Raw genomic sequence first — 15,715 nt, forward strand, 5'->3', positions numbered from 1 at the left:
TTCCTTTCCCCGATTCTCAAGACCATCCGTTCTTCAAAATGCAGGTCTCTCTTCTCTGCCAGAATGAATATTTTGTCAGTTTCCTTTAGTTTTTCTCTTCTATGTGCCTGGGCTTTCGGTGGGTATTGCCACTCCCCGTTCCAAAGACCTTTTGCATTTCAAAGAAGTTATCATCTTCCATAGGTACTGTGTAGACCTAAAGAGTACAGGGGCATATTTTATTATCTCTCTCTCTCTCTCTCTCTCTCTCTCTCTCTCTCTCTCTCTCTCTCTCTCTCTCTCTCTCTCTCTCTCACAACATGCACTAGTTGACACAGACCCCTTCTGGTTTTTGTACTATTATTTTGATGTGCTCATACCTAAGCTTTTTCTTACCTGATGTTTTCATGAGTCTAACAATAGTGTGATTTTACCATAGGAGTTAATTTTTCATCTAATACCATAATTTTTTGTCACTAATGGTTAATGAGCACTGGTGTTTTTCTAACTTTTTCGGAGTGCCCTCATTAAGGTCTGACCAATTTTTCTTGTGCAGTCACATGGCAGCCCATCCAAACAATGCCAAGTATCCTGATACTATTGCCGTGTCCTACGATGAAAACAACCATAAGGTGACGGCTGTGTACAATGATCATTCCATGTATGTGTGGGATGTAACTGATATTAAAAGGGTACGTAACATTATTTATGTTTTAGTTATTTTAGTGTGTTATTGTTTCTATTCTTATTTTGTCCATTGTTATTAATTTTTTCCTCTGGTTTGTGATTTAGATGATGCTTTTATTTTACGAAATATGATGATTTAACTTCAAAGGGTACATCCTTTATCTGGTTTTTGTAGAATATTGTTGAAGTAATTCTACGTTGTGATACAGATGCAGAACAGGTTGTATATCAGGTGAAATACAAATTTTATAAGTGTAACCTGTTACCAATGAAAATACACAATAGTTGAATTAGGTTGTAGTTCTCAACCTTTTGTACACTGGCCCTCTTCAGTCGGCCAAAGAGGACTTACTTTTGTGTAAATGATCAAAAGTTTAAATTATGTTATCTTATATTGTTAAAAATAGATTTCTGTCTTGAATATTATGATGGATTTTCATTTAATTTCAGCTACAGTACAGTACTACTATACTAGCCTCCTGGCTAGTACAGTAGTAACACGTTTGCCTTGCTATTGCATTGCGTCAGATAGATCCTAGCCTGAGCTATGAGTTTTAAGTTGTTTACTGGGAAAGTTACTACTGTGGTTGGGTACCACAGTGGGGTGTTGGTATTACCTGACTGACGTTCTGGTGCTTGTCTCTTCAGATTATACTGGAACTGAAACCAAATGCCTTTAAGTTTTAATCTTTAACTAGTTACTTGCAATTATCAGTCATGTAAAATAACGTCTGATCTATTTTGGATGTTTTAGCCATCAGTCGTCTTGTAATAGCCTAAACTTTATTGTATATTAACAGATTTGCTGGGTACTTTAGGTAACTTTTTCTAATATAAATATAGATTGTAGTACAGTACTCTTTTACATATTGTAAGCCTTAAGAATTGAATTTGAGGTTTTCTGTGTTTTTAATTATAATTTTTGGATCTCACAAAATTTTTTTCTTAATCATATGTTTAGTTTAGGATATCATGTTAGATATTTAGGAAGGTAAAAGGATTATTTCATCCTTTTCAGTAAATTAGTAAAGTTTTATTTAAAAAAAAAGACGTGAAAAAATCTGTCATTTTTAAGGAAGAAGATTATTATAGTCAACTACGAACTTTACATGCAGTCACAACTTGTATTGTCTTTTTATTAGTAATAATGTTTTAAATTCATTCATTTAATAAGACTGTTGTCTTTTCAGGTGGGTAAATCCCATTCCTACTTATATCATTCGGCTTGCATATGGGGAGTTGAGACCTATCCTACCCACGGGGAAGCTCTTAAAGGTGTGATGCCTCCGGGGTCGTTCATCACTTGTTCTTCGGACGACACCATTCGAATATGGAACATCAACCAGTCGATGCCAGGAAATACGTTATACAAAAGGAACATCTACAGCAGTGTAAGCAGTCTCTTATAACTTTTTTGCTATATGACAATGTGAACTCTTTATAATCCTGAAAGATTCAATCTTTTATTAATATTTCTCTGCAGCTTATAATTTCCCTTTACTGTTTTTAGTTTGTTCTTTTGTATGCTGTCCCAGAATAGTAGTATGTTATAGTAAATTAGGATATCTAGTTTGGTGTTGTTAAACCTGTTTAGTAGCTATTGCATAATGTTTGCCCTTTTTTATTTAGCATTGTTTAGTTTCATTTTGTTTAGGAAAGTGAACCTTATAGCATTCAGTTTGTTTTGCAAAGTACAGTACTGAAGGTCCTCAACTTGTTTGTAAGTCGAATGGTAGGCCTAACCTGACTCCATGTGTACCGTTTCCAGCTACAAAAGTCAACAAACAGCCCTGTTCCATATGAAATAATTATCAGATTTTACAAATGAATTTTTGCATACTGTAATAAATGATATAATATTAATTTATTACAGTATTTATTTATTTTATTACAGTATATGAACTTTTGCTATAATATCTGAGATTTATGATTTCACTTGGATTTTTTTTGCATCTCCTAATATTTGTAAGTCCAGTGTTTGTAAGTTTAGGGCCTTCTGTACTGTATACTAAAGGCAATACAGAAAGTTATTTACTTTCGTTCTTCAACTTCCTCGTTCTTCAACTTCCCTTTTGTTTATTTTCCACTACTGTAATTTCACTAACCTGTTAAGATTATTAAAAAATTTCTTTTAAAGCGGTTTTTACAGAATGAAAGGAATCTTATTTCACTAGCAATTACTAGTGGGCACATCCCTCCCCTTAATACTGATGGGGTTTTAGAAAAGGCTTTTATGTTCCATTTGTAGCTCTCTCTCTCTCTCTCTCTCTCTCTCTCTCTCTCTCTCTCTCTCTTGTGGAAAGTTTACAACATTCTAATGCAATAATCTTTTAAATACTGTATACAGTAATAGTCATTTTTCATCTTTATGTTACGCCAAAGACAATATCTTGATTTCGAACTGTATTCTTCGCTTGCAATGCTTCATGCTTTTGCAGGAATCCGATGTGGTATTGCAATTTTTGTTTGTTTGTTCCATTTATGTGTGTATTTGTGTGAAAAGGCATCGTAAAGTATGAATTATTTAGCTTTAATTTCTATTACTGTACATTTTGGCAATGCTCTCTAGCTGTTAAAGTGTTGGTGTTGAAGTTATTATTATATGGACTTTTCTTTCATTACAGTATTTATTTTATGACTTGTCATTTTGGGTAGGGTAAATCTTATTTTATGTTCATGATCGTATAAAGGGTTACTTTAATTACAGTACGAAATTAAAACCATTAATCCAAATTGATTTTGTGTTATACCATTCAATTTATAAAGGTTCTAATCAAGGCCATCCATATTATGTAAACTCTAACTACTTGCTTATTTTTTTAATTGAAAGTATTTTCATTGTTACTTTTGACAGATTTGATTGGGGATATTGATACTTGTTAATCTTCTGTGGATATTAATACCCATTTATATACCCTTTTACTGTACAGATTTACTATTTTGCTTGGGTAAAATTTTTCTTCATTTCCATTTTTACGTGTCTGTAATGGCACAAATATGATCAAATGTGATTTGATTATCAAAGGGAAAGATATAACCAAAAACTCACTCTCTCTCTCTCTCTCTCTCTCTCTCTCTCTCTCTCTCTCTCTCTTTTTTAATGTTGAAGCTTCAGGTGCATAGCTGGCATGCGATTTTTTATTGATATTTATAATCTTATACTACTATGCACATGTTCATTAGCAGTTTTTATTAAACAGAAATTTCAGTTAAATTTATTTTGTTTTACAACTGATTGATATATAGTTACTCAGATGTGTCTTTTAAAGTTGGTAGTAAGTAACTAAGTGTTTTCTGAGTAAATAAAACCATGTTACTCTAACAACATACAAAGAAAGTAGTTTGTTATCAAAAAGCAAACTAGGAAATTTGTACTTTGAACAAATCATTGTTCTTGTTTCATGTTTTACCTAAATGATTGAAGTCCAGTAAGAAGTAAAGTTCATTCTTTACTGTTAGAAGGCAGACCTCATGATGCTCTTCCTACATTATTTTGATAGTATATTTCTTTGACTAGAAGATACCTCAAATGCATGAAAAAGCATGAATGTACTTTGCATGTGTTATCTAAAGTTATTAACCCTTTTACCCCCAATGGACGTACTGGTACGTTTCACAAAACTCATCCCTTTACCCCCTTGGACGTATCGGTACGTCCTTGCAAAAAACTGCTATTTACATTGGTCTTTGCATATTTTTTATAATTTTATGAAAAACTTCAGGCATTTTCCAAAAGAATGAGACCAACCTGACCTCTCTATGACGAAAATTAAGGCTGTTACAGCAATTTAAAAAATATATATTGCAAAATGTGCTTGAAAAAAAATACCTGGGGATTAAGGGTTGGAAAGTTCCAAATAGCCTGGGGGTAAAAGGGTTAAAAGTGCATGGTTATGAGATGTTCAGATGTTTTACTGTATATGATTTGTGTTTCAGCTATAAGGAAATGTACTGTATATTGTTTTACAGGCTGGGACTCTAGATTACTCTTTTGCGGTTATACCCCTAGGTTTTCATTTAGCAGTGTTGGTTTTTTTAAAAATTTATAATTCCGTATCTTAATTTTAAATTTTTTTAATGAATATATAACCCATTTTTACCTTTTTAAGCACCTTACAGTTAACGCTATTTTAATTCAAGTCTTAGTTCCCAAACTTACTTATCAGTACTTACCTTCTTCATTCTTATTTTAAGAAAGTTATTTTACCTTTATGGAATTAGATGAAATAGAAGTTTTCTTCATTCTCCTCTGTCTTGTGCATTTACTACCTGAATTCTCATTTAGTCCAGCAACCTTTTCTGTATCTTAACTTATAGATATTCATCTCTTGAATTTTTCATGTTAATTATTTTCTTTTATGGAATAGAGCATATCTCTTTTCTTTTTTTCACCATTTAAAACAGTTGCCATTTGATCCTATCATTGTATCCCTTTGCTTCTGTGTAATTTTCTCTTAAGAACATGTAAATCCTGTTAGCTAGATCATCATTGCATGTTTAACAAACAAATATGAATCCTACATTAAAGAACAAGTTTTAAGGATGGACTTAGAGTATGAGACTTGATAGTTAACTTTCTAGAGAACTTTAACATGTTATTTTGAGAATTATGGGAAGATGCTGAAAGTCTCAATTTCATTATTATATCAGTGTTTTTAGAACAAAGAATAGGCAATGAGAGAAAAATTATCATTTAACAAATGTTTTAATCATCTTCCCTATTTTAATCACATCTTGGATCTCGCAATGACCTTCCACTCTCTTTATAGGCCTTAAGGTCCTTTGTGGTGTTTTAAAGTCCTTGGACATAGTTTATATATTTTCACATTTTTTAAAAGGCCATAATTTAGTTCATAAAGTATTTGCTTAATCCCCATTATTACATCTCCATTTATAATGTATGAAGAATCAGGAACTCTTGAATATGAAGAAGTTTATAATTATGATCTCCACCCAGATACTGATTCTTATGATGGGCACAGCTTTTGCTATCCATCACTTGTAAACCAAAGGCTCATCTGCCAGTGGCCAATTTAATATTTGTTTCTTGCTATCTCTAGTAACCTGAGGGGACTGGCAAGTTTTTAAATTGAAGTAAGAAACATGCTTAAATCATTAAGGGGAACCATTTCTGGGCCAAAATTCACCATCAATCAAATGATGCTTATATCTAACATCATGCTCCTACTTAGTAACATTTTTGTTAAATTCTGGGAACTACAGTTGTAAATAGGACCTTTATTTTATTCTGCCTAATGAATATCTGTTTAAAACTTTATTCTGTTTGAAAATGCTTTGCTTCATATTACCTTTGCTGTGTATTGATAAACAGTCCTTGTATCCCCTTTGGTATTTTTAACCACTCCTCTTTGCCGCAGTAAGCTTTAGGCCTTTTTGCCAGCCAGCTTTTTTTTTTTTTTCATAGGAGCTTCTGAAAACCTTGTACGTGGACCCTGACTTGGGATTCATTAAAGACACAGATATCAGTCCTCAAGGTGGAGACAGGAATGATGCTCCGTACGATTCGAGGAACGGCGTCCGGTGCATCAGAGTTAGTCCGGATGGCAAGCATTTAGCATCAGGAGATCGTGCAGGAAATATCAGGTTAGAGGCCAATGTTTATTGTTCAGTTTATGAGTGAAAAGAATCCGCTGAAGTTTATTTTGTATCTTCTCGGTTGGCTATTGATACATAGTTGACCTGATTTTGGATGATGTCTGTTATTTTTTTTTTTTTAAGAAGCACTCTATAGTAACATCTATTTATTGGCATAGATTAACTAAGCTTTCATCTTCTGAAAAGCTATGCATATAATAAATGAAGTGTGATACTTATTCATTACAAGCATATGTCAAAAGCTAGCATTTTTTGGAGTATGCTATCTTATTGTAAAAGATACAAATTATTCCCATACAATATCATATCACATCTATACAAAGTGATGTGCTGAAGGAGGGCAGTGTTTTGTAGGGCAAGAACATGAAATCTGTTCATTCTCCTCACATTTTTATAGCATTGTAAGTCTAACAAGTTATTTTGAGCACAGGTTTTTAATTTTTTCTCGTGTCAAAAATTAATTTTATATATAAAATCATTGTCTTAACCCTTTTGGGCAAGAGAAATGTAGTGAGTTTACAGTTTTCTCTTCTCAAGTAATTGAATAAAGTTTACTGTGTATAGTAATAATAATTATTAGTTTTTTCCAGAGTAGTTTATCCAAAGTTGATACTTTATTTGATAGCTACACATCCCATAAGTTTTAGTGCTAATTTTATACCTATTTTTCAGGGTACATGAGCTCCAATTTTTAGATGAACTCTGCAAAATTGAAGCTCATGATGCAGAGGTACTAAGCCTAGAGTATTCCCATCCTGATACTGGCCATAGATTCTTGGCTTCTGCATCCCGTGATAGATTAATCCATGTCTTTGCAGTTGATCAGGTAAGGAGATTTTTTTTAGCAATCTTTAGCTCTCTTATCATTCATGGTCATCAATTCATGTTCAGTTTCTGCACGGCATGTAACAACTACAGGGTATTCAAAAAGTCTCTTTGCAGGGACCTTTTTGAATGATAACTGACTTTTGTATGGTGTGACAATGCTAAGAGAGTAATGGGCCTTGAATGCTCACTGCAGAGACACTTTATGAACACCCTGTAGTTTAATGTGGATATTTAAATTTTGTATTGGAAAGTGATAGAAAAATATTGGAACAGATCAACATAATTTTATGGAGAACAGCTGGTCTGTAGATGAATGCACTAAGTTTCTACAAGAATTTGTAATATAAACTATTTTTTATTCAACATATAAATACTAAGGTATATTGAGTTTTTGTCCTCTACAAATTAAAAGTTTCATTTTAAACTCCCATTATTTTATTTGTGGTAGTTGGTACTGTAATTGACTATTGCTCAATAAGTCATGAAGATGCTCCTCAACTTAGAATGTGTTGACTTGAAATTTTCAGTCGTGCTGTTACAATAGTGTTAAGCATTTAGTGGAAGTGCTTAATTGTACCAGCATTTGCAATAATAGGTGCAGTATATTGCTGATGCTTGTCATGAGTAGCAACTCACGAGATCAATTCTACCATACTTATATTCTCTTGAGTTATCTTGTGAATGAGCATTGACAAACTTTGAGGGTTGGAATAGTGTTTTAATTGTTTTTGCATCTCGTCGTGTCTACTAAATGTTCATTTGTTTCGTTTGCTTTTGGTGATAGAAAAAAGAAAGAGTATAAAAAGTTAAATTAATGATGAAATTCTAAAAATTGGCTCATCTTGATAGTAGCCGTCCTTTGGACATTCAAAAATAAATATTTTAGCCATCTTGAAATGAATATGAAGCAAATTGTTGATGCTGTAAAAGTACTGTATTTATAACAGTAAATTAATTCGGTAAACAGAAAAAGCTGTTGTGGGAGTTTGAACCTCACTCAAGCTGAATAGTTTCTAGTAGTGTTTGCAACCTCACCATCCTTGTGAGCTAAGGAGTGGGACTTTAGGAAAGCCTATAGGTCTACCTGCTGACTCATCTGCAGCCACTCCCTAAAGCTTGATGGAGAGGGGTTTGTGCTCTGATCATATGTATATATGGTCAGTCTTTAGTGCATTGTCCTGACCCCTGTCTCTGCCACTCATGAGGGACCTTCAAAACCTTATGATGGCAAGACTACTGACATAGGCTAAAGAAAGTAGTAGTTTTGATATGCTTAAAGATAATATTGATGAGCTTGAATATATGCAAATATCGACAGCAAGTCATTAGCAGCTAGATCCAATAATGAAGCTTCTGTGGTATTAAAGAATAGCCAGACAGAGATACAGTAATTACTGAAGAAAAAAATTTTCCAGAACAAATTGATGCGACTCTTTATTAGGTGCCAAGAAAGAGGCAATTGTTGTTTTGGCGAGTGTTATACTTTATGATTATTTCTTTTTCATTTTGGAATAAAAGACATAAATTTTTTTCCTTTTCTATCCTATAGGCCTTTTTATACTGTATAGATTTGCCGAGCTGTAGACTTTGGTAAGTTGTCTAAGCTCATTTAAGGTAGGCAGGGATCAGGTGAACAAAAATTCTTTGAGTATTCACTAAATTGAATGAGGTATTCAACAGTATTTCATTTTAAATTTATCTTTGTGTTGCATGACATTGCTTAGCTGTAGTCTAAAGTAAGTTTTTCGAGCATATTCCAGGTGGGCTAGGCTAGGCTTGGCTGTTATGTAGGTACATTATTTTTTTTTCTCTTTAGAATGTTCCTGACACATGAGCCCATCATATGTAGAAGAAAACCTGTATATTATCTGATTAGCAAATACTGTACATTTGTTTCCTTATCTAGATTTTCATGTAACATTAGAATTTCATTGTTTGAAAGGTTAATCCTTCCTTTTATGAAGTTTCTCGTATTTTCAGACACTGATGTAAAAAGTAACATTATTACAACTAGCATTGTCTTTGATCTTTTTAGAAGGAATTTTTTTTTCGTATAGATATACACATAAGTTCATATCCATAAAGAAGAAAAAAAAGTCAAAGAGCTTTTTCATGAATTTTGTGTTTGACATTGTTCTGAAAACAAAAAGTTCATAATGTAAATTCAGTTTTTATAATCACATTGTACTTTGCTATTATCATTGTTTCATAATTGCAGTATTTCTTTATTTATAAATTTAACAGTCAAGTTAAGAACTTTAATTATTTTTTTTTTTGGGGGGGGGAAGTTCTTTGCCCATAAATAATTTACCGTAGCAGTTTATAATAAATTACTATTTAGTATTATTTTGTTGTATTATCCTAAGAATTTAGTTTTCTTTTAATATTTGTTATTAAATTTTTAAAATTCTACAGGATTACAGCTTTGTCCAAACCTTGGATGACCATTCTTCAGCAATAACATCAGTCCGGTTCTACCAGACTCACGGTGCACTGCAGATGGTGTCGTGCAGTGCAGACAGATCGATTATATTTCGTAGCGCTACACAGGTAACGTGTGAATTGCATGATGTGTTGAATTTACATTTCTTTTTATCAATAGAAAAAAGGTCCTTATTAGGAGGAATTCTGTAGATGTAAGTGTTAATTTCGGAGTAGAATTTACAAGGTGCAAGTTTTCTTTTCAGTGTGTACTGGCTCAAGTAATTTCACATACGGTAATTATTTATAGCTCGCTATGAAGTGGTCTTCAGTAAGTATTCTCTAAAATAGTGAATATTCGTGATTGTAATTTTAACCTTATTTCTTGTATGTTGCTTTTGTGTTTAATGTACTTTTTGATAGCTTATATTCCCTATGCAAACATAGTGGAGCAGGAGATAAGGTATATTTAGGATTAATCAGTTCGTATGAAAACCTTTGTTTTATGGAAACCACATATGTTCTTCAGTAAAATAGAAATATACTGTAGTACTACTTTTGTAAGATAATGATTAATGACTGCTGGTATATTCTGAATATTCATGAACTGTGATGACTGATTTAGTATGTTAGTGGGTTGAATGAGAATTTTTATATTTTGTATTTGCTAAGAATATTTTCTTTATTGGCTTGGCTCATTTCATATTGAGATTATTAAAAAAATAGAGGGATGGGCATGAATGTATAGAGAGTTCTGTATGAGAAAGTCATAGTACCAACTGTGATGTATGGATCAGAGTTGTGGGGAATGAAAGTGACAGAGAGACAGAAATTGAATGTGTTTGAGATGAAGTGTCTAAGGAGTATGGCTGGTGTATCTCGAGTAGATAAGGTTAGGAACGAAGTAGTGAGGGTGAGAACGGGTGTAAGAAATGAGGAGTGGATATGAATGTGTTGAGGTGGTTTGGCCATGTTGAGAGAATGGAAAATGGCTGTCTGCTAAAGAAGGTGATGAATGCAAGAGTTGATGGGAGAAGTACAAGAGGAAGGCAAAAGGTTTGGGTGGATGGATGGAGTGAAGGAAGCTCTGGGTGATAGGAGGATGGATGTGAGAGAGGCAAGAGAGCGTGCTAGAAATAGGAATGAATGGCGAGCGATTGTGGCGCAGTTCCAGTAGGTCCTGCTGCTTCCTCCGGTGCCTTGGATGACCGCGGAGGTAGCAGCAGTAGGGGATTCAGCATTATGAAGCTTCATCTGTGGTGTATAATGTGGGAGGGTGGGCTGTGCCACCCTAGTAGTACCAGCCGAACTCAGATGAGTCCCTTGTCAGGCTGGGAGGAACATAGAGAGGAGACGTCCCCTTTTTTGTTTCATTTGTTTGATGTTGGCTACCCCCCAAAATTGGGGAAGTGCCTTGGTATATGTATTATTATTATTATTATTATTATTATTATTATTATTATTATTATTATTATTATTATCATCATTATCATTAAATGTTAAGCTACAACCCTAGTTGGAAAAGCAGGATGCTATAAGCCCAGGAGCCCCATCAGGGAAAATAGCTTAGTGAGGAAAGGAAAAAAGGAAAAATAACATATTTTAAGAACAAAGACATTAAAATAAATATTTCCTATATAAACTATAAAAACTTTAACAAAAAAGAGGAAGAGAAATTAGATAGAATAGTGTGCCCGAGTACTCTAACCCAAGAAAGTGGAAGACCATGGTACAGAGGCTATGGCACTACCCAAGACAAGAGAACAATGGTTTGATTTTGAAGTGTCCTTCTCCTAGAAGAGCTGCTTACCATAGCTGAAGTGTCTCTTCTACCCTTACAAAGAGGAAAGTAGCCACTGAACAATTATAGTGCAGTAGTTAACCCCTTGGGTGAAGAAGAATTGTTTGGTAATCTCAGTGTTGTCAGGTGTATGAGGACAGAGGAGAATCTATAAAGAAAAGTCCAGACTATTCGGTGTCTGTGTAGGCAAAGGGAAAGAATCGTAACCGGAGAAAAGGATCCAATGTAGTACTGTCTTGCCAGTCAAAGGACCCCTTAACTCTTTAGCAGTAGTATCTCAACGGGCGGCTGGTTCCCTGGCCAACATACTAGGTGATTAATTGAGGTGAAGAAATGCAATGGTTTGTATGTGAATTCTTAAATAATATTTAGTGAAATAATATAGTAATGTTGAAAGCTTAGATCAGGACATGAAGTTATTAGTAATATTACGATGTATGGTAAGGAATATTTATTTACCATTTAACTTTGAGCTTAGATACGAGATGTTTCTAGCTGTTTTGCAATATATCGTCTTTCATGTGTTGACGAGTCTGGAAATGAGGTATGAAAGAGGGAGGGCAATCTTGTTGGTTTTTCAGTTGCCTTACTTTCGAAGACTTGGTGTAGTGCCAAAGCTAGCTGTCAAATATAAACAAAATATGAAATATGCCTCTAGGCAGAAAAATTTGATACTAAATTGAACAGAAGTGAAGGAATGCTAGGACATTAAGTTTACAAAATACTTAAGTTAGCTAAACTCCACTATCCTCTTGTTTTTGTTTAGTTGTAATGTTCTTAATTCCTGCATAACAATCCTAAAAATAATTGAAGTGAAGGATTCAAGAGAGACCTGTTTTCACTTTATTTTCAAAATATGGTACAATAGAATACAAAAGAAATTATACAAATATAGTATAAAAGTTATATCATTTACAGAGAAAATTATAGAATAAAAAGTTACCAAAATGAACCACAGGTATAAGATTATTTGTGACTATGGACTATTGAGATATAATGTACATTCAAGTAATAAGTATGTTTTTTTTGTTTACCAAATGATACCTAACTTAGATCTAATGTAATTTTAAGATACTTTTGCAAATTATAAATTGTAAGGCTGCGTAAACTTGATCCTAATTCATTGCCTCAAACAATAATAATAGCATGAGTTGAACATGCCACTATTATTTGTAAAATTTCTGCATGAGAGAGTGGACCAATGATCAAAACATATTCACAGTTCATGTTTCCAAATGCATTTAGTATCGGTTTGAAAGTCCAAGTCCAAAGTAACTTCCAGGCATTATTCAAAGTAAATTTATGTCTTGTGTGAACACAGTTTTAGAGTACCAGACACAATTCCCTTTAACAATCTTCACAGTAATTACTAACAAATCCAGGAGAATACATCTTTAAAAGCAACTAAAACCTAAATAACCTGACAACCTGGAGTAGGGGCCTCCGTTGGTCACACCGAGAATGACACAGAGACAGACTGAATGATAAGGACAGTACTGCGTGCCCAAGATAGTTTTTTGCCATTTCGAGTTATTTTTACTTATCGATTTGGATTTTTCTTTAATTTGATTTTGTTAGGAGAACAAAATTTACTTTTGTCACATGGATGCCTTAGTTTTAAACTTCTGATATTTAGATAAATTTCTGAAATAGAGAAATTCTGTAATGACTGTGTGAGAACTGAGTGCAGTATACTGTACAAAACTACTAAGGAACTTATCTCGTTTTGAAAAAGTGTACATCCTGTTTAAAAGAGTTTATTGTACTTTACTTTAAAGTAAACAAATAAACTTTTCTTTTACAGTTTTTATATTGGTATTTTTGCTGGTAAATATCAAGTTTATAAGGCTAAGGTTATTCCTAGAAGTCCTCTTTACAGTCTGCTCTGGATAATAAATTGATATAATGGTAACAATGTGAGGTATTGGGATCCCATCGTCTATAGACTAGAAGGGCTTCGTGATATTTAATACTTTTTGTAATTATGTGTGTCAAAATTTCCTTCATGATGTCGTATATTTTATGCTTTAATTGTTCATACTTTTTCACAAATAGATATTGGCTGCTAATTATCTGCTGATGTAACTCTTATGTATTTGTCCTCCTCCAGATCATAATTTTCCACTCTACCATAAGTGTTAGTAAAACACACTTTGTCTGAGACTGTGGTCTAGTGAATCATTTCAATGCTCTCTTAGAGTAATCTAGCCAAGAATTTGTTTATGTCTTATGAGAATAATGATATGGAATCTAATGATGTAGTTTTCTCTTATTCAAACAAAACCTGACTGATTTTCAAGAAATAAGAAATATGCCCGAGCAGACATAAAAAAGAAAAGCCAAAATTATATTTGAATTGTTGAAAGTGTAGAGTTATCCTCAGTCCACTATGCTGTACTGTACATGATATTGTTCTCAAAGGATAGGCTCATTACTTTCATGGTAATGTCAATTTAAATATTAGTTACCAAAGTATAAATGATGAAAAACCATTCAGTGAAAATAAAGTATAAAAAAAATAGTTATGACAGAGATGTCTGCTGTAACTTTACCTTGTCATTCATCCATGACTTGTTGATACCACGTCACACTTCTAGAAGCAGTCATAGCAGTTAAATGTTGTTAGTTAGTTGATTAATTATAGCCTGGTATATAAAACCTTGATTAATTTAGATATTCTGCATAAGTATGAGCTGTAATTATAGATTGTAAAATCTCTCTCTCTCTCTCTCTCTCTCTCTCTCTCTCTCTCTCTCTCTCTCTCTCTCTCTCTCTCTCTCTCTCTCTCTCTCTCTCTCTCTCATATAACAAAGAATAGGTCACTTTGAATGTACAATGAATATTAACATTGATATCCTTAAATAACTTCCTTTTCATTTCAATGTGCATGTGTGCATGCATTAGTCTGTGTGTACTGTATTGTTTTGTCACCAGTTAAGGTTGAATGATAAGATGTTGAAAAAGCCATCTCAAGTATTATGTGAGTATGAGTAAAGTCTATAGTATAAGTAATGTAAATGCAAGAAAAACAGCGTAACTGATGTCATATTCCTAAAGGCTGTTGATATTACCACCTGTTTGAATTGACACAAATATCCGAGAGGAAATTTTTCATGGCATCTATTTGAAATGATTCACTATAAACTACAGAAAATATGGACTTTTAGGGTTTAGCTTTCTTACTTTTAATGTTCTTAAATACGTTCTTAAAGCTTAATCCTTTGGCATCATAAGATTATTAGTTTAAGGCAGTATAATAAGTTTAATGTTAAGTTACATGTAGCAAGTAGTCAAACTATTAGTTACAATTGAAGAATAGTTAATCTCCGGTCTCGCATATTGAGGTCCTTGTAAGAGCGCCTTAGTTTCTACGTAATTTGCATTGTCATTGAGAGCCTGTACATCTTTCTGTATTTAGTGTTTTAAACTAAGATCTAGAGGCCTAAGGCTGTAGAGTAGTACTGTGCACTAATGCTCACTTTATTAAATATCAGTAGCAAAACCATCCTTTTCTTAAAGAATAAAGTTAAACGTCACTGATGAAGTACACTCTCAGTCGATATTTGATTCTGTGAGCTGAACAATTAATTTTTTCTCTTTTCTTCCTGTTCCTCAGGGATCACTAGACAAAAAGAGGGTAAATGAATCTGGCCATATATTTTTTCAATTTTTTTTTTGCTATTTTTCTTCCGAGTCTTTTATGGAGCATGCTTAGTTTTGTTGGCATTGTTACAAACTTTTTATTAGATATAGCAAAAGCAGAATCACATATAAAACATGGCTTTATATTTTATTCAGTAATTTTCTATGCATTTCAGAATCTTCTGCATATTTGCTTGTTATAGCATTTCCTGAGCTGATGCTCAGCATGAATTATATTAATTTTTTTTTGCTTTGTAATAATTTAATAGTTTTGATGAAGATTGCAAATATGCAATATTGTTCATTTAATTCCCCCCCCCCAATGGATTGTAAACTTACTCAATCATCTTAAGATGTTTTTAACATTAGAAATGTCAGTATCATAAAACAAAATTAAGATTTTGTATATTTAAATTAGCAATTTATATATATAAATTTTTTTTTCATAGAATTCAAGGTTTTTTCTCTGGTATTAACAGACAGTGTGTTTCTTCAGATGTAAAGTCTTTCCAGCTAATATAGAAAAAATAGGCATCTTGGTATTTGAATTCGTAAACATGATGTACTTGCTAATGCGAGTACTGAGCACATTGTTCTGGCTCCAACCTTCCTCCTCCCTATGAATGCTAATTATTTACCTTTTTATCAAAATACAGTACTGTATCTTTGCTGTTGTTGACATCCTACATATCTTTTGTTTCTGTGAATAAAAGAGAAATCTATAACCAGATAGAAACTTAA

The 15,715-nt window shown here is 33.1% G+C and overlaps 1 protein-coding gene across 1 annotated transcript in view; it reads left to right on the top strand.

Moving 5' to 3' along the window:
- Wdr62 (WD repeat domain 62) overlaps nt 1-15,715 on the top strand; it is a 69,413-nt gene that overhangs the window by 16,841 nt on the left and 36,857 nt on the right. Inside the window, exons 5-9 of the mRNA XM_068385491.1 lie at nt 536-671; nt 1,857-2,057; nt 6,092-6,270; nt 6,955-7,108; nt 9,526-9,660. Coding sequence (XP_068241592.1) covers nt 536-671; nt 1,857-2,057; nt 6,092-6,270; nt 6,955-7,108; nt 9,526-9,660 — 805 coding nt within the window. The remainder of the gene's footprint in view (nt 1-535; nt 672-1,856; nt 2,058-6,091; nt 6,271-6,954; nt 7,109-9,525; nt 9,661-15,715) is intronic.

This window comes from Palaemon carinicauda, chromosome 13, assembly GCF_036898095.1.
Source record: "Palaemon carinicauda isolate YSFRI2023 chromosome 13, ASM3689809v2, whole genome shotgun sequence".
Lineage (NCBI taxonomy): Eukaryota > Metazoa > Arthropoda > Malacostraca > Decapoda > Palaemonidae > Palaemon > Palaemon carinicauda.